The sequence below is a fragment of the Hirundo rustica genome, chromosome 9 (genome assembly GCF_015227805.2).
Source record: "Hirundo rustica isolate bHirRus1 chromosome 9, bHirRus1.pri.v3, whole genome shotgun sequence".
Classification (NCBI taxonomy): Eukaryota; Metazoa; Chordata; class Aves; order Passeriformes; family Hirundinidae; genus Hirundo; species Hirundo rustica.
In genome coordinates, this window is record NC_053458.1 from 23,983,451 (window position 1) to 24,003,174 (window position 19,724).

The 19,724-nt window shown below is 42.0% G+C and overlaps 1 protein-coding gene across 5 annotated transcripts in view; it reads left to right on the plus strand.

Annotated features, from left to right (window-relative positions):
* The window catches only part of SMG7 (SMG7 nonsense mediated mRNA decay factor), a 52,718-nt gene that overhangs the window by 19,985 nt on the left and 13,009 nt on the right, over nt 1–19,724 (plus strand). For 4 of the 5 annotated variants that reach the window (XM_040072618.2, XM_040072621.2, XM_040072620.1 and 1 more), the window contains exons 2-14: nt 1,793–1,824; nt 3,086–3,203; nt 4,228–4,360; nt 7,109–7,280; nt 8,105–8,176; nt 9,200–9,350; nt 9,685–9,820; nt 11,882–12,044; nt 13,123–13,279; nt 15,504–15,574; nt 15,883–15,943; nt 16,335–16,454; nt 16,690–17,125. In XM_040072618.2, the coding sequence (XP_039928552.1) occupies nt 1,793–1,824; nt 3,086–3,203; nt 4,228–4,360; nt 7,109–7,280; nt 8,105–8,176; nt 9,200–9,350; nt 9,685–9,820; nt 11,882–12,044; nt 13,123–13,279; nt 15,504–15,574; nt 15,883–15,943; nt 16,335–16,454; nt 16,690–17,125 (1,822 nt within the window). The remainder of the gene's footprint in view (nt 1–1,792; nt 1,825–3,085; nt 3,204–4,227; nt 4,361–7,108; nt 7,281–8,104; nt 8,177–9,199; nt 9,351–9,684; nt 9,821–11,881; nt 12,045–13,122; nt 13,280–15,503; nt 15,575–15,882; nt 15,944–16,334; nt 16,455–16,689; nt 17,126–19,724) is intronic. The other variant, XM_040072619.2, reaches the window with a different exon arrangement.

The window sequence follows — 19,724 nt, forward strand, 5'->3', positions numbered from 1 at the left end:
AAATATAGGCTGGACATTAGGAAAAAGTTTTTCAGGGGAAGAGTGATAAGGTACTGGAATAGTCTGCCTGGGGGGGTGGAGGAGTCACCATCCCTGGATGTGTTTAAAAAAAGATTGGATGTGGCACTCAATGCCATGATCTAGTTGAGGTGTTAGGGCATGGGTTGAACTCGATGATTTTGAAGGTCTCTTCCAGCCTAGAAATTCTGTGATTCTTCAAGTGTTCCCTGCTTTTAGGAGTTAAAAAACCATATTGACATCTTCTTGAAATAAACAAACTGAAAGAAATTGTCTTAAAGGCATTACATTTGGATCAGGTGAGGAACATGCAGATTCACTTCCAATACCAATTAAGATGTTCTTGACTTTTGTCTTTGACTTGTTCTTGACAATTAAAGCTCTCGGGGTATCCCATTGCTTCTTGGATGGAGGTGGCTATGGTGAACCATTACAGATAATGCTTGTATTTAATAAACAGAAATTTTGTGAAAGGACTTATCAATTTACATATTCCTAGTAATGTATATCCTATTCTGATACCTTTTTAATTCTCATGTGGACCTCAAAACCTTCCCTATAATTTGTGGCCAGTAGTTAGATGCCAGAACAAACTGAAAAACTGTGAGCAGCTGCAGCTTCACAGAGTTGGCAAGATAAAGTGTATGCTGGTTTCTGCAGCCCCTTTAGGGATTTAGGTGGTGCTTTCTCCTGGCTCTCCATTCTTTTCCAAGTGAGCATCTGACATGCACGTTAGGCACAGTGTGTCTTCCATCTGTGGCGGGTGGTTTTTTTGTGTGTGTGTGTGTTTTGTTTTGTTTTTCTTTTTTTCTGAGGCAGGTGAAGGGAGCTTTCCATATGCTGGAAGGATCCCATGTCCCGTGTGGAAAGCTTGCACTCTCCAAATCTGCATCACCACTTGGGTGCAGTGAGAGCAGAGGGACACGTCCAAACCAGGCAGCCTCATGTCCCTTCTGCCAGCCCAGGTTAATTGTGTCCGTCAGACAGGCCAGCAGTGCTGCTCCTTGAAGGCTGATGTGCTGCTGACACAGTGCTTCACTGTAGTGCCTCCATTGCCTGCTCCAGCCAGACACTGACCATTCAGAAATACTTATTGAGGACTGCCCCAGTGCTCCTCTTTTTGGGAAACTATTTGCCAGCCCCCACCAACAGTGGGGATTTGCAGAGGATGCTCAGTGTGGGAGTTGTAGATAGTAGTACTTCACCTGTAGTTGCCATTCTTTCGATGTGTACTGTGGGGTTTTTTCCCTTGAAAAATGATCAAAGCATTACTTTAGGGATGCAGTTCAAGGAAGAGATGTAATTGAGGAAGCCACAGTGTTATCCCTTCTCCTTATGAAAACTTGTGCAGCATGGGGGGCAGGAGGGCTGTACTAAGGTGCTGACAGGCACTGACGGCAGCGTGTGCTGCTCTGACTCTTGGCTCCTGCATTTCACCAGTGACAACTTGGAGTTGGTATCGAGTTCCCAGGTAATTATCACTCATGTTGGCAGGACACTGCTGCCACAAAAGCTTAAAATATAAACCATAATGTAAGCAATTTTAGTTTGTTTGTTCAGAAAGAGGCATAAGCAAGAAAAAGCGGACAGTTGACTACTGTTACGGGATGAACTAAAAGCAGTCATGCTGTTGAACAACAGTAGCTCAAATCCTGCATGGGGTGGACTAGAGCAGAGTGAGTTGTAAGCAGATTCACCATTGCATGAATGTGCTTCAGCGCCATTCAGTTACTTTGATCTGTTTCTAATTTATTGTCTTACTGCTTTCTTACAGGCAGGCAGAAGTCCTGAAGGCTGACATGACAGGTAATTGCCTTTATTATGCTGTTGATCTGGCTTAATAGTAATATTTAGTTCATGGTTTTGTTCTCTTTTTGTGTTCCTTTTGCTTATCATTCCTAAAAATTTTCTGCAAAGTGTGTCACCATATGTTAAAGGCTTGTCCTCTTATTATATGAGTAAATAAATAGTATTTGAACAACTGTACCCTTTTTCCCTGTACCTAATATATATTTTTGAAGTTGACTTTGGATGTTGTAAACATTTGGAGATGAAGGTCATGTCTCTGCTTCTCTCTGAGTCTCCTGGCTGGACTAACACAGGAAGTCTGTACTTGGGGTTAGCCAGAATCTGGGTGGTTTTAAGGAACCTGGGTGAGGAAATGCTGATCTGAGCACTGTTGTGAAAGTGCAGCCCTAGATGCGGCAAAATGCTATGAGCTGTGATTTAAGCTATATATATTAATGGGAAATTGAAATGGTCTATATTAATGAATCAGCCCTGCCGTAAAAGTAGGTTCCCTCATGAACCTTTGCCCCACTGTGCCTGCCACCTGGGTGTAGGGAAAGTAGCAGGCTGATGTAGTCCCCATAGGAATATTAAAACCACCTGGATCCACCTAACCCAACAGGAGTGGCTCTGCCATCAGCATAAAGATGGTTTCCCTGGGGTGAGGCCCATCCCCTGTGCTCCTGCAGCCCCAGCCCAGGTGGTTGTAGAAGCCATGGGAAATTGGACTCTGTAGCTCAGTAGCAGGGAGCAGTGTTTGCACTCAACAGAGAGCAGATGACTACCGAAGAGTTATAAAATGGCAAACATGCAGCAGGACTTGCCCACAGTGTTGTCTAAATACCAACAGCATGTGTCCATGCATTGTCCTATTTAGCATCCCTCCATGGATTTATTGTCTGCTAATTATTTTCAGGCTACACTGGAATTTTTTCTAAATTTGTCCAGTGGCAAGAAATTCTGCAGTTTAAAAACTTACGGAGAACCACATCCTCCTACCTGTCCTGTTTTTTAACTTGCCAGCTGCTGATTTTGTTCACATCTAGTTCTGGTGTTGTAGGAGACTCATCAGTTAATCAGTGAGCACTCAACCCTCAACCTCTCTGTAGTTCTTGTATTTCACTGTTCTGAGGAAGCTGATAAAAGCAGGTGTTTGGTGGTATGTATCTTACACTGAGGTCTATTCTTTCATTTGGTAAATGAGTGAAAAATCAGATTACCTCCATAAATTTGTGTGTCTTAGTTTTGGGTTTTTTTTTTTTTTTTCTTTTTTGTTCAGATTCAAAGCTGGGTCCAGCAGAAGTCTGGACATCCAGACAGGCTCTACAGGACTTATATCAAAAAATGCTAGTGACTGATTTGGAATACGCTTTAGATAAAAAAGTGGAGCAGGACCTGTAAGTACCTAATTGAATTTGTGTATATGTATGTAATCTAGGCTGGGGAGCAGGAAGCCTTGAAGCTTCCAGAAGAGCAATTGTATCCTATGGAATGGTTGTCTTATTTCCTTTAAAGTGAGAGCTGTGCAGTGGGTGAAACACGAGAATGCACTGCAGAGCTGACAAAGAGCTTTCAATTCAGTAGGTTAGTGTTTTACCTCTGGCAGTTCAGAAGCAGCCATGTCATGCAGGAGTGGGTTTTGGAGAGGCAGATGGGGTGGAGAAGCTAAGGAGCACCAGTCTGCTCTATCAGGGAAGGGCTGAAGTCTGCCCTTTTCCAGAAAGGAGGAAATTTGCCTGATGTAATCACCTGGAGCTTTGAACAAGGTCGAACAGGAGCTGGGTAGCTGCTGGAGAGCTGTGTTTTAAGCCTGGTGAGGCAGAGCTGGGCAGAGGGAGGAATAAGCAGCGGAGAACTTAATGAGTTGCTCATGATGCCTTACAAATCAGGGGAAGATCCAGCTGTGTTTTCTCCATGCTCTGAATCCATTCCCTGTTATTTAAGGTGCAGACATGGGTTGTAATAAGTTTAGTTAACAGAAGCATGTGGTCCTTTCAGCATTGAGGGAAGCCAGATGAGTAGGCTGACTGAGTTCTCCATGCTTCCAGTTACTGAATGATTTTTAACCCTCATTTCTGTACCCCACATCTTGTTTTAGGGAGGGATTTCTATGCTGCCTAAAACAGAACAATTGCAAGCAAATAGTAATGATGTTAGTGTAAGCCACATACACATATATATATATATGTATATACACATATATGTTAGTTATATTTATATATCAGGGTCTGTTTCCCTAGATGTGAGAGGTGAGGAAAGGTGGTTATTCTGTATTTAACGTTATTTGTTCTCATCTGAATGTTGCCTGAATTTGAATATTCATGTCTGATGCTATATAATTAAACGGTTCTTTCCTGTTGCTTATGCCACCCGCATAAGACACTTCCAAAGTAAAAAGATAAATGCTTCTTTTATTTTCAGTTGGAATCATGCCTTTAAAAATCAGATCACAACACTCCAGGGTCAGGCGAAAAACAGAGCAAATCCGAATCGGAGCGAAGTTCAGGCGAACCTTTCTCTGTTTTTAGAAGCAGCTAGTGGCTTCTACACACAGGTGAGTTGCACAAAGTAGAGGATGGGTGGGGGATCAGTTTTAGGTGGGTAAAATCTGTTCGAACTGCTGCTGTATTGGATCGAGCAGTGCACTTTTCTAACCATGGTGCTTTCAGCAGGAGATGTCTGCCGAGCTGGTGATGGGCTTTCTTTTGATCAATCTTGAGCTGAAACTTATGTGCATTTGGTAGTTGTTTTGGTGCAATTTGAGTTCTTTTCTAATAGAATCTGCTTTAGACCCCACTGTTTTGGGTAAGGTCAAAGGTCCATTTCTTACTGTGCTCTGCTGTGACTGCTCAGAGAGATCGTAAAGCAACAGGAAAGGGTAGAATGATACTTCTTTGCACCGTTTCTTGCCTTCTCACTGTGCATCTGTTGCCTTCTTGAACTACTGCCTGTGTGAATCCTCTCTCTCACTATTAGGTCTAGCCTTCACTGGCTCTACAGTCCCTCTTAAAGCCATTTACTCTGCAGTGACCAGTGGTGAGGAATTTTGTCTCTTAATTGTAACGTCTTAGAGAAATGACGACACAAAGAACCTCAAGCCCAGCAGATGAGTTAATTGATGATTCCATTGTACTCTTAGTTCTTCTTTTTCTGCTGTTTCTCTAAAAATTCCCATTTGGCTTCTCAGTCCTATGTCTATGTTTGTTGGCCATTGCCTTCATTCCTTTTTGTTCCCTGTATAGTGAAGGATATGCAAGGATAATTAGTTTGGTTGTGGATTAAGTTAGGAACAGAAATATGTACAGAAAATGCAGATGCATAGGATGTGTGTGATGGCCTTAAGTTTTGTTCTTTGCCCTTTCCTTGTGACTCCTAACGTGGCTGATGAGCATCGAGGTGTAAGTCTTTATTTTTGACAACAATTAGAACAATTAGTTAGTTTACTTAGTTCACTTCTTGGAACTTCTCTTCCCCTAAAGCAAAACTATATTGTTGAGTGCTCACGGCCTAAGAATCTTTTGCAGGTTTTCAGTTAATTGCCAGAGGAGTGTGATTGCTATTCTTATACTTATTTCTGACATACTTTTGCCTACACTCTTTCCTATGTTAGATTTAACTAGATTTCAGCTTTACATTATGGAGAACAAGAATCAGTGTATGATAATGGCCTTAGTAAAGATAACTTGCCTTTCTTTCCTTTTTCCCCCTCATTTGGTGTCTGCTTCAACAGCATTGTGGTTACTGAATCTTCTCTCAGTGTTCAGAGTAAACTTTGTCATGGCTAATTTACACTGTCTTCAGCTTACAGCACTCATAGTAGGTCATTCTTACTGTATCATTTCCTAGTTGGATTCCAGACATCTGCAATGCCAACTCCGGGGTGCCCTCATGGCTACCCCCTTTTTTCCCTTCAGTATTGTCTTTTTGGAAAGCTGCTTGCTGGCAGCAGCCAGTTTGACCGGCTGTCATGGTTGCCAAGGGTGTTCTACCATCTACACTGTTTGTCTTGCAAGAGCCTTGTCCTTTCCTGCAGTGGATCAGGGAATTTTTACTCTTTCTGAGTTTGACACTGCAGACCGGGTCATCTTTCTCTGTTTGCTGTGAAGTTAAACATATTTTCAGTCCAACGCCTTGGCTCAGCCAAGGTACCTGTTCTCTATCTGTGAGGCCTCTGCAAGTGACATCTTTGAACAAGAGCATGAATTGTCTTAATTTGCTGACTTTGAAGATGTCAAGTTGCTCTCTTTTATCCTGCTTTCATCTGTGAGATCTCTCTTATTTGAGGATTTTTGTTTACTTTATGAAGACAGTAAACTCCAAAGGGGAGTGAGGTGTAACACAAACCTCCTTCTGCAGCAAGCAAAAGCATCACGTTTCATCTTGTTGACAGTGTGTGTTTCTGTCGGCCTTGGGCTTTCTCTGTGCCTTTATCTGGAAGTGCAGCCGCCCTACAGATCTGTTTTATTTGGAAACTGAGCACGTTCCCAGCTGGGAGAAAGTCTGTCAGTTCTTACCTGCATTTTTTACCCTAGAACTCAGTCCAACAAACACTCTTCACTCTCTGGTTGCCGTTACTTTGCAGAGTAGTTGCTGGAGTCCATTAGGAAAAACTTCAAAAGCTCTAATTAGAATGGCAGAGTTCAGGTTTTCATTCAGTCAGCTTTTGAAATATTTGATCAAGTAGCTGATGCCTTGCTACTTGAAAGAGTCTCACTGTTGGCTTAACACATATATTTACTGACGCCTCTGCCACCGAACTGTTAGTATTGCCTTGTGTTGCTTACAAACTTGGTTATGTTCCAGCTTCTTTCTAAAGTTTAAGTTGGGATGGTGTGGTTTTTTATGTTGGAACAAGCTGCTTTGGAGGGGGAGAGATGTTCCTTTCTATTATTTTTAGAGAACAGTGTCACTTCATCAAGGTATAAAACCTACTCCTCTTGAGTGTCCTACTGAAAAAAAAACAAACAAAAAGACAAAGCAAAACCATAAAACCCAACAATATCTGTAGACCTCCCATAGTCAATCTCCACTGATAAATCCTTGATGATTTAAATATCATGAGGATTGAGTTGCTTACTGGTTTGGGATGCAGGGCTTTTTCTTATGGTGCAGATGAACACAGTGGACACAATGAATTCCATTTGGAGAATGTATTTTAAAGTCTCACTTTCAGTAACTTGAGCTTGTTACCTCATCTGTGGTGAGTACACCTCCGAGTGGCTCTCTGTTAGTTTTGTGACTTGTTTTGATACCTTTCCAATGCATGTCTTGAACTGCTACTGACCCAGCCCCATTTTGGCAGTTATTACAGGAATTGTGCACAGTTTTTAATGTCGACCTGCCGTGCCGTGTGAAGTCTTCCCAGCTGGGGATCATTAGCAATAAACAGACGCACACCAGCGCCATTGTGAAGCCGCAGTCCAGCTCCTGCTCCTACATCTGCCAGCACTGCCTTGTCCACCTGGGAGATATTGGTGAGTTCCAGAAGGAAAGGGCCGGGACGTGGAGTTCTGTGTTCAGCTTCTAGAGATCTGCATGTACTGTGGCAACTGCTGGAGCAAGTGTGCTCCACTTCAGTAGCTAGTTGCTTATTGTGCCAGTGGTGGTTGCTGCAGGGGGAAAAATCTGGAAGGAAACTGTTCAGACTTATCTAGTGTGTGTTACACATTAACACATGGAGACAGTTAATCAGTGGCTTTCTAGTGATCTGCTAGTCTGTCTCCTTGCATTCTAATCGTGTTCTAGCTGGTAGGCGCAAGGAAGTGCTGAAACCAGTAACTATTACAAAAGCTTGTTGCAGCACGCTAGCACACTTCTCCATTCCAGAGCTCTAACATCTTATGTACAAGGGCACCAGTTAGAAAGCCAGTCTTTCATAAATGGGGTTTCTTTTTTACATTAAGTTCAACAGGTTTGTTTCTTTCTTCATTTAAGTAAAACTTTGTGTTGTAGAAAGTTCTCTTTTCACAGGAATCTGCAGTTACTTTTTGAACAACCTAAAAATAGATCTAGTTGGTGATCTTGCAAAGAGGGATAAAAAATATTTTTAGCGCTCTATATGTGGTGTTCTTGGCACTGTTGTCCGTAAGGCAGTCTTAGGTCTGAGGCAAAACAGCCACGGCAGAATTGAATGTGTCAAATCTTGGTGCTGTTTGGTGTAATTGCATATTCTTCTGATGCTTATTTCTGAAATGCTTGTGAAATGCTCTTCAGGTAAGTTGCATTTTATGAAATTAAATGCATGGGAGTGGAATTCTATGCCTCAACTTGTTTTTTTTTCCCTTTGCTGTTTTCTTAGCTCGCTATAGGAATCAGACCAGCCAGGCAGAGTCTTACTACAGACATGCAGCTCAGCTTGTCCCTTCTAATGGTGAGTCTGGGATACCTTTTCAGTTCATAATTCCAAGGGAGGATTTGGGATATTGTTTTCTTCTGTGGCAGTTGAAAACCTGGGCTTTTATATAAATGTCCCTCCCCAAATTCTCCCCACAACCATACCATAAAGCCTCACACATCAGTAAATCATTCAGATAATGGTTATTTGCATGATCTGTGTCACTTCCTTTTTGTGCAGATTTAGAAACAAGGAAGGTAATACGCAGCTTTACTCCAAGGCTTTACTACTGCTGTACTCTGTTACATTCATATATTATAAAGTACATTTAATGAAAATTTGCTTTACATCAGCATTGGGTTTTTTTTTTCTTTTATTGTTTATTCCCATGCCAATTTATAATGTTTAGTAGCTAAAATTGGACTTTTTAGGTTACTGATGGGAGTTAATGAATTCTTTAGTTCAGGGATCTAGCTTTTTAGATCTTGTCTTCTAGTGACCCAAAATGTAGGAATGGTGATAGAGGGGTAAGTCACTTTTAAGCTGGGCTACTGAAATCAGTAATTCAGTTTTTTGGCCAGTTGCATTTCAACTGAACAGAACAAAAACTCAACCCCCTGAAACAAACAAGCAAACAAAATCATACAGAGACTCCCATACCCAATCCTTCTCCATCCAAAGTACAAAAAAGGCAACAAAACAGATGAACAAACAAAAAACCACAACCAAACAAGAAAGACAAAAACCCAAAACAAAGAAAACAACAAAAACCCCACCACACAAACAAACAAAACAACAAAAAAACCTAATAACCCCCCTCCCCCCCCCCCCGCCCCATAGCCGATGCACCCCAAATTTAGAAGCTTAGCAGCTTTTTCACTGGAGTGGTGCAGATCCAGGGCTGGGGTGAAAAGGTCAGCAGATGGATCTGAGCCTTGTCTGTTGAAGAACTGAGGACTTCATGCTCCCTTTCCAAGTGACCACAAGTACTCTGAAGTCTAGCGTGTTTTTTGCCCCCCCCAGGACAGCTTGTTGGACAACTTGTCTCTTTCTCCTTAGGTCAGCCTTATAATCAGTTGGCTATCCTAGCTTCCTCCAAAGGAGACCACTTGACCACAATTTTCTACTACTGCAGAAGCATTGCTGTGAAGTTTCCTTTCCCAGCTGCCTCCACTAACCTACAAAAAGCACTTTCTAAAGCACTGGAAAGGTGAGACTAAGAGTAAATTATTGCCACTCAGATAAGTTGGAAGATATTTCTTTTAAAAGTACCTGCCTTGCTAGAATTTATTCATATTTGGCAGTGGAAACAGAAATCCCTCGACCCTTGTCTAGTCAGAACATCCTCACAGGTGTATGGATCAAAGAATAGTTTATGATGCTCCTGACTGTGATTAGTGAATGCAGGAAATAAGCACATTGTGCCAACGTGAAAAGTAGCTTTGCATGGACATTTCTCCCTCATTTTGGAGTAATTCTGTAGTGTTATGTGCAGCTGTGTGTAATTCCAAAGACTGAATCAGGTATTTCTATTCTAAATGCAGTCGTGATGAGGTGAAGACTCGATGGAGCGTGTCTGACTTCATCAAGGCATTTATTAAATTTCATGGCCATGTGTACCTGAGTAAGAGCTTGGAGAAGCTGAGCCCTCTACGAGAAAAGCTGGAAGAACAGTTCAAGGTTAGTTCTAACAACATACTAATTAGTATATTGAGGAGAATCTTTTTTCCAGCTGAGCTCTGAAATCACAGTTCAGTAATTGTTCTTTCACATGATAAAATACAGGAAGCTCAAGTAGCCAGTTAGGGAAGGATTGCATTGCAGCTAACTTTGGATAGTTCTGGTAACTTCTGCCAAGATTAGGACGATGTTTTCCCATTTCACACATGGTCCATGGGTAGTGGAGATACAGGAGAAATCAGTGACCACTGGTGATTCTCTGCTCTTTAACCTGGATGATTCACTTGGATATCTGTGAAAGGGACTTGATTCATCTGTGAAGTCTTGGCTTGGTGGTCTGAGGAATTTTGAGAGCTTCATTTTTTGGATGGCATTCATTCACTCCCAGTGGTTATTAAGGCTGCTTTTAATCTGCCTTGGAAAACTTGTCTCTCCTGTTAACAGTTTGCCCTTGAAAAGTGTCCCATACAACCTTACTTTGTGTGAACTAGAACTATGCAGAATATGTTTTCCATGGAAAAATCCAGGAGTCCCACTGATTACATGCCCAGCTCATTATGTTGGACAATACAGCAAAGATCAAACAAAAGATTTTTAAAAGTAAGGTATTTATGCAAAGTAGTTCAGTTTCAGAAGTGGACATAGTGTTAACTGGTAAATGCCTTTTAGAAAGTGCTCTGCTTCAGCTTCCTAATTTGTGGAAAAAAAGCAGGGAGGATGGGTATGTTCAGCAGAGCAGTGAATGCTTTTCAAGGGGAAAAGGAAAGGGGAATATGGTCTGAGCAGTATAAAAAATCACAAATGTTCTTTACAGTGTCCTTTTACACTTTTTTGTCTTTACCTAGTTGTAGCAGCACAATTTAACGCTGTCTTTAAAATAAATTTTAAAAGCCACAGAACTTGCTATGAAATAGCTTTCAATGTGGGCTGTTCCAACCCTGGCAGTTTATACTGTTTCAAAATGAAATAATTGTATCTCTGTGTGTGATGCTGGCTTTTGAACAAGTACTACTTTTTCCACAGTGCTTATAATCAATAATTATGACCATTGCTCAGGCATGTGGAACAGTCTTAATTTTCTGAACTGATCCAGAGTGTTAAAACAGCTAATTGAGCCTGGTTTTGTTGCTTAGATAACCCTTTTTGTTTATATTATGCAGCATAAGGCCTGATTTATCAGAGAGCAACTCTTCTGGCTTCAACAAGTTGAATGTGGAGGTGAAGTTGCTGTATGGTAGTGAATTAGTTTAACTTTGTGGCTCATTTTAACTCTGAGGAGAGCAGTTGCAGGGTTGGGAGCATTCAGTCAGGCCCTGGGTGCTCCTGCTGGCAGCTCTGCTAGTCTCAGTTGTCAGCTGTACAGTGCTTCATGCCCTAAATGAGAGTGTCAGGGGTGAACACAGAGCTTAAACCTTTTCCTGTTTCTTACACTAGTTAATCCACATGATTCCCTGATTGTTGTGTCTGTAAATACATTGGCTGAAATTTAGGGTTAGCTCCCTTTTTCCCCACAAAAAGCTTTGAAGTCTTTCCTGTCCTGAGAAAGATGTCTTTTCTGGTATAGTTACTGAAAGGCATTTGTAAGTAGCTCTCGCTAATTTAGTTTGCCAAGGCAGCCCATGACCCATAAAGTCCGGTTAGTCTTTATTAATGCATAACCATGCAGTAGGTAAATTTTCCTGGGGTGTTTTTTTTTTTTAAAATGTCACCTTCTCCATGCTGTTTCTTTGCCAGGCAGACAAACCCAGTGGATCTATGGCTCTTTGCAATGCTGTCAATACACCTTTGAAGTTGCACTTGCTCTGGAAGAGAGCCACGTGCAAGGGGATGTTGATTTGTTTTGTGTCTCAGCTGGCATGCGAGCAAAAACCTTGTGCTTAACAGTGGGGTCCTCCTGGGAAGTCCAGTGCTGTGCTGGGAGGGATGTCCTGAAAATAAAATCCAGAATGAATGTTGCCTAAGGGCAGAAGCATTAGTCAAGCAGTGAAGGAGCAACTACCAGTCCTTTTAAGCATGTGCTTTGCCATCTAAAATTACATACACTTTGTGTCTTTGTTGCAGAGGTTGTTGTTCCAGAAAGCCTTCAACTCTCAGCAGTTAGTCCATATTACTGTGATCAACCTGTTCCAGCTGCACCACCTGCGAGACTTCAGCAATGAAACAGAGCAACACAGCTACAGCCAGGATGAGCAGCTCTGCTGGACACAGCTCCTGGCTCTCTTCAGTAAGTGGGGGAGCTAATTGATTTTTGTAGTCCTCTTGATTTTAATGTGGAATCCATTAGTAATTTCCTGTCATGATCTAGCTTAATGGCTCTATGCGGTAAGTGCTGAGAATAGACATTAGGGAGAAAGTTATGAGAGATGATGGTCACACAGGATCATTTATGTCAGCAGTGCTGACTGACACTGGGTTTCTGTGTCCGGGCTTCCTCTCTTTGAAGCTTTACAGAACTCTGCATCATTTTCCTGGTCCTGAAAGAACATTTGAACTTGGATGCAAAACTGGATCCAGCTTGGTGGTGAGTTGTACGCCTCTTACGGGGCTGCTCCCCAGCTGGCTGCATACAGTTGGAGTTGCTTTGAATGGAACTGGTTCTGATTCAACAGAACTGAAGTTGAGTCAGCAGGACCTCAGCTACTTCTTTGGCTTTGGTAATATCAACCAGGAGATAAGTGAGAGTGCAGAGCATTTTAGACTCTAGCCACATGATGGTGATTTTCTTAACCTGACTGAACCTCTTGTCAGCTTGGCCTTGTTTGTCAACACTTAAATTTCTGAATAGCTGGATTTCTCCAAATTCCAGCCTGGAGTTGATTCTGAAGGCACAATGGTCACACTGGTGTGGTTACTCTTTCTCAGTTTCTGTGCCCTAAGGGGTCTGGGCTGGGTGCCTGCCTGCAGAGCTCCAGTACATTTGTGTGCCTGCTGGTTGAAGTGAATAAAGTGCCGGTAGGTAGTTGAGTTGATAATTTCTGATAAACAGGTGAGTGAATATTTTTGCACTGGGCTTGTCTCACCTGATTTTTTTAACTTAGCAAAATGACTTGCTATGACAGTTAAGGGATGTAAACATCAAAATTCTGCTGCATAGTAGGAAACTATTAAAGAGCCCTGTGTTGTGATCTGTTGGCGGATTGTTTAGGATGAGGTAGCTGGGCTGCCTTGTTTTAAAGAGCTAGCTCTTACAATATGGCTTTATGGGGTGGATATGTTGGATTAGGTTATTTGATAACTTTGAAGTGTCATTCCCACACATGGATTGTTTTTCTTTTGCTTTTTTCTTGTTACTCTGTTTCTAGTGTCATTTCTTGGAGTTCTGTGCAAGTGTCCTTTACAAAATGACTACCAGGAGGACTCTGGGGCTGCATATCCTCTTCCAGCTGTGAAGGTTTCGATGGACTGGCTGAAACTTAGGCCCAGTGTTTTCCAGGAGGCAGTGGTTGATGAAAGACGGTAGTGAGTGTTAATCTTTCTCTTGTTACATTTTGTTGCATGAAGGTACTAATTACTGTTGATCCACGAATTAGTCATGGCAAAAGTGATCGTACAATTCATCATTACAGATGCCAGAATAATAGAAAGTGTATACGCTAAAAAGTTTATAAAGCAAAGACTTGTTGGTTACATGAGAAAATTGACTCTTTTAATTGTCTTTAGGTTTGCTGTGAGTTTTTTACAATCGGACACTATTTTATAATGTCCAGTTTGAGCATAACTACTGAATGCTCCTGTAGTCTTATCTAGTGTAATGATTTCTCAGATTATTGGGGGAAGTGGCAGGGGAATACTTGCCTTAATTTCATGCACTAAACCATCACTTAGGCAGTGCTGGAATGTAGTCACCTAGGAATTAAATCCAGTTTAGTAGAGGGGCTGTTTAAACATCAGTGCAGGTATAACTGTTCTGGACTGTTGCTCTGATTTTTCACTTTTGCCACTGATCTCATTAATTAAGGCATAAGTTGCTCAAAACTCACAAATTTTTTAGTAGTCTGTTAACTTTTTCATGGATGACCTTGATTCAGTAAAGTGTTTCTGTAAGGTGATTTCTTAGGATCAGAGTGACTGTTAGTGATGCAGCTGGATGAGTATTGTTCCTAAGACGGGCACTCCAAGGAGAGCAGTGTGATGCATGGGGAACAGGGATGCCTGTAACTTTGGTTTGTTAAATAAGAAACAAAAAACCTTGTGGAGTTTTGGGTGCTTAAACCTCTGAATTCCTAAAGGCAAGATTTAGGAAAAGAGTTTTAGGAAAAAAATTTAGGTTTTGAGATGGTGATGACTATTGCCATTTGCACATCCTGAAGGAAGACTAATGCCTATATTTTAATAGGCAAGATACTTACTTGATATCAAGTAGTCCCTGCAGGGAGGACATAAGGTAGTAATTCGTGGAGTAAATTATTTTAATCTGAAAGAGAGTAGATTCAGATTGGTTAGAAAGAAATCCTTCCCTGTGAGGGCAGTGGGGCCCTGGCCCAGCTTGCCCAGAGAAGCTGTGGTTGGCCCATCCCTAGAAGTGTCCAAAGCCAGGTTGGACAGGGCTTGGGGTAGTGGAAGGTGTCCCTGCCCATGGCACAGGGTGGGAGGTCCCTTCCACCCCAAACCATTCTGGGATTCTCTGAAAGAACCCATTTTCAGGACAACATATTATTGAGTTGCTTCACTGAAGACCTCTGGGGTGTTTTTCCCTTCTTTTGTTCCTTGTCAGTCATGGGAAGGAGCTGTTGCTCGGTGTAGTGTAGAGAATAATCATGAAGATGGTGCTGTGTGTGCCCACAGCTGTGTGGGAAAGCAGCTGAGGGTGTACAGTGCTGTTGGGAGCACAGTGCATTCTCCAGGCCATGGGCTGCGTGATGGCTGAGAGCCTTGCCGAGGAGGATACATTCATTTCTCCTACACTGGGCACAGTGGGCATCCTGAAATGGTTTTCTGTTGTTTCCATGGTGCCCATCAGTAAAGCAGAAGGATTTTTGGACTTCTGGGTGGGAGCTTTTAGTAAACAGGAGCAAGCAGCCTGGTAGTAGCAGTTAAATGTTAACCATCTATGCAGTGATCAGTGTGATTTTAAAATTGTTTGCTCTAGGGCCTTTGGGAAGAATTTCCAGTCATGGCTTGTTACCGGTATTGTGAGGACAAGGCAAGGGACTGCAAGTTCACCTCTAGTTTAATGATCTTTCTTTGTGCAACTCTTACTTAGTCTCTTCCCTTGGTGCTAAATGCTCCAGCACTACAATGCAGTGTTCTTGTTCACAGAGCAGAAGTACTTCTGCACAGCTGTGCAATTCTTTTGCTGCCTAAACTGAGTCATTGATTGTGCTTTGAGAGCCATCAGCTTTGGGCTGGAGAGCATGAATTGCAGACAGGTGCTCCCAGCACTTGCTCACGCTCTAGGTTTATCTGGTTAAATTCAAAACAGGCTCTCTGGCCTGCTAGATAATGAACACTGTGCTGTGAGAGCCTGGCTTCCTTGGGAACTTTAGGTTGGGGTTGGCTTTTTAGTAAGAGTAATTCTTTCAAGAAAGTGGTCTTTTCACTGACACTTGGCGAGAAACTTCTTGGGAATCAGAGGATTAATGTACACTGTGATGGTAACAACATTCAGTGTTTTTTTGGTAAAGCAAACACATCCCATGTTTTGCAATTTTGACTTAGGGTTGTCCTGTTTTCTAATTTTTAGCATATGGCCCTGGCTGATCTCTCTTCTAAATAGTTTCCAGCCTCATGAAGAAGATCTGTCCAGTAATAATGGTAAGGACACTTGTAGTCTGTGCTATAAAGAACTGGGAAAAACAATGTTTTTCCTGCTAATGTGGGGAATTACAGTTGAAGAGCAAATAAGGAAGCAAGTTGTCTTCTTGTATTATTTCATGTGAATACTTTGCAATTGCTTTTTCTTGTTCTGAGCAGACTGCTCTGCTTTATCATTCCTGAATTTCCTCAGATTGTGGGGTGGACCAGTTAATAGAAGACTTTAGCATGTATAGAGAGGTATCTGCTGTGATACTGTGCTCAGTGCTTTCATGCTTTCCTTATGCTGTTTACTGTCTGTTTGTCAGCAACTCCCCTTCCAGAAGAATTTGAGTTGCAAGGATTCCTGGCTCTGAGGCCATCATTCAGGTGGGTGACAGCTAAAGGATCCTGCATCCTTGCTGATGTCATGACTTCTACAGACATTGGCCTGTTCCTTACAATATCTTATGTATGTATGTTTATGCTGTATAGATTGATGTTGGTCTCTTCAAAACAACTGCAATGGACAGTGTAGTCCTAAGAAATTCTTGAGGTTATAATACTGCTCATGACCTCACTGAACCTCTTTAATGTACATGCACCTTACCAGACAAGAATTACATATGTAAATCAGACGTCTCTTAACAGCCATGTTTTGAATAATATTTGGTGAAAGTTCACATCTTTTAATAGAGCAATGCTGACATGTTTCTAGAAAAATAGGATATTGCAGAGGGTAGTTGTGTAATTAATATTCCCCCTTCTGTGTCCATACTAGGAACTTGGATTTTTCCAAAGGCCACCAGGCAATAACAGGGGATAAAGAAGGGCAGCAACGTCGGATACGGCAGCAGCGCCTGATCTTCACAGGCAAATGGATTGCTGACAACCAGCCAAGGTAATTGCAAGTTCTTTGTGTTTCCCATGCTACTGGAAGCTGAGGTGACACAGGTTCCAGTGTGGAATGTTATTTTTCTCTCTGTTCAATACAGCAGTTAGCTGTAATTGTGAGCATGAGATGCTGACAGCACTGTCAGTATATTCTGTTGGTCAGTGTGCTATTCCTTCACAGACTGATTATGATAAGTAATGTAGTTTATGTACTTGCTTTTTAATGCCTTCCTGTATTTCAGGTTGATTCAGTGTGAAAATGAGGTAGGAAAGCTCTTGTTTGTGACAGAAATCCCGGAGCTCTTACTGGAGGACCCTAGTGAAGCCAAAGAGAGTCTCGCCTTGCAGGAGACATCCATGGCAGAGCCGCTGTGTGCTGATGGGAGCCCTGGACTCAAATCAGTGTTGTCCTCTGGCAGAAGCCTGAGCAACAGCTGTGATGCAGGAGAAAAACCAATGGTCACCTTCAAAGAGAATATCAAACCCCGGGAGATGAACAGAGAACAAGGGCGCATCTACCCCCCAAAGGACATAGCGAGGGAGAGACGGGACTTTAGCAAAGGAATAGTAGCAAATAAGAATGATGGGAAGAAGGATAACAATAAGAGAAAGAACGAGACCAAGAAATGCGGCTTGGATAAGATGCAGGAAGCGGGAAAGCAGAATGTGGCAGTTCAGGTAAGCCTTTAGCTCAGAGGGATACTGTGCCTGAGACAGTGCTATGGTGTGTCAGGGCAGTCACTGCTTGTGTAGAGTATGGTAGAGCTGAGGTCTTGCTGTGGGCCCTGCAGCTGCAGCTAATGCTCAGTAATATAAAATATTTCTACTGCAGAGACCAGGTGATGGTGATCTTAGGATCTCTTTGCTTTTCCTTCACGCTGTCTCAAAAAGAGAGAGAGAGGGGGGAAAAGAGTGCAATGGGAGGTGCTATAACTGTCTTAAAAAACAGATTTCTACCCATTCCACAAATTATTTAGGCCACCAAGGCAGTTCATGTGGCCAGGTCGTAGTTATGCTCTTGCCATTCTGGGGTCTGTTGTGAAGGAAGTGGATACTCTGCATTTTCACTTCATTTGACTGGTGCACATTCAACAATTGGAACATGTCTCAAAAGCACCAAATTGTATATATGTGGAGTAAGATTCTCTGGAGTGTGGGTGCAATCTGGTGTCTCTCTGTCAAAGTAAGGAATGCCACTGTGCTCTTAAATCATCAGTCTGCTAAGGAACTTGCTCAAAATGGTTTGTTTTCACATCAGCTGCTCTTTCACCAGTTATATTTTTTAAAGGCATGCTTTTGTATCTATTTCTTGGAGCATTTCCTGTGAAACATATCAAGTAAACAGTGAATTTGCTGGTCTGCATTCCACTGACTCATAGTAAATGAGGGTAGAGAGTGTCAGGGCTGATCTGATTTGTACCTGGACAATTTGGCTGTATCTCAGTCATTCCCTGATGATGACTATTCAATGATAGTGATGGAGATTTCTGTTATTTCCCTAGAGAAACTGTGTTAGTTTTTCACTGTTCTTGCAAGTGGAAATTACTTCCTAATGCACTTTATGTCCCTTGCCTCTGTGTAAGCCCATTACTGCTGCCCAGGACAGGTCTGCAGAATAACTCTTCCTCTTTGCAGCTGCTCCAAAGGCCTGTGCAACTGAGGTCTTTTCCCTAGGCAACACAAACCATCTCTCAGTTTTTCCAGCTTGTGTTGTTTAGGAGCCTTGGATTATTCTCCCTGTTTTCCTCCTGATGATCTGCTGTTAAGCATCACGATTATGAAATTAAATGTCTGAACTGGCAGCATTATTCAGTCGGTTTTGCAGGGGAGCCATACCTTAGGGTACAAAGGGTTTCTGTAAAGGCTACAGAAACCAGGGGGCAATTGTGAGTTGTGGAATACGATTCTGGTGTCTGAAAACCAGTGTGAGTTAGAATAGTAAGTTGCTTGTTTGTCACATGCATCGGGAATGTTGTTGTGGGTCTGAGCATAACTCCTGGTTTTGATCTTTGTGCCTCTGTCTTGCAAAATAAGGACTTCAGGTGGATAAAAACCTACCAGATCTGAGGACTATGTGTAGCTTTCTAGATAGGGACGATGGCTTATTTATCAGAAATTTGCTTGATTTAGCCTTAAGATACCACAAACCCAGCCGTAGCAGAATCTGCTCTGATGTTGTTTGTTTTGTTTGACTCTTCTTGAATAGAAATTAATGTTGGCTTTTTAACTCCATCAGCTGCATTTAGGGCAACAAGTCCACTGAAATACCTTTTGTTTCATATAATTTGGTGGACTTGCTTATCCAGACCTGCTCCAGGATAGAGGGAGGGCTTGCTTCCCCCTGCACCCAGAAACCAGTATAGGTTTCATACCAGTTGAGGTACTGTTTGTGTTCTGCTTTGGCACTCCTAGCAATTTCACGCTTTATTTCCTACATTGCTCATTGACTTCAAAAGCTTAAATGCTGCAGTTCCTACTTGGCAAAAATATGAAGAATGTGGTTCAGAAGGGATCAATCCTGCTTTGCAGATATATGGGAAACTTGCATGCTCAGGCAGGATGTGATGTGGGTTGAATATCTGCTCTCTAGAGAAGATAATGTTAGGAGCTGAGGAAATTCAGTGCAGACTGACTCAAAGTGTAGCATACTCTTAAGAGGTCCCTGTAATAAAACGGTGCCTCTCTCAAGCACTGTGTAGGAACACTTAGGGCTATTGTGGTGTTAAATATTTGGTAGCATTGACACTTCTGAGGTGTTATCAAATGGAAGGAAGGAACTGAAATTTGTCTTGATTAATCAATTTTAGTGATTTAAGTTTTTATAAAGCTAACTGTAAATCATGCAGGGGGCTTTTTGAAAGCCATTCTCTGGAAGTGTGTTATAGCATACTTGTGTTTTTGATGGGTAGAGCTGGAGTTTTAAAATGCCATGGCAGGAAGAGCATCTTGGAATTCTCCAGCATTTCCGTAAAACAATGCATAGTGCTTGATATGGGTTTTAAAAATATTCAGCTTATTGTGGAGGGAAAAGGAACAGCACAACATAAATTAAATATGCTGAATGTGATGGAGGGTGAAGAGATGCGGCATGAGCAAGGGCCTGCATTGTTTGTGGTATTTAGCATAGCCAGAACCTTGAGGTGGAGTTCCTTCCAGACTTTTTCTATTAGGAAATGAAAAATCCACCCAAACCTCCCAATTTTACAAATGTAGAAAGAACCCAACATTCCCGTAATTTCTCAGTGGGGAATTTCAATTTGAAAAAGAACTTAAGAAA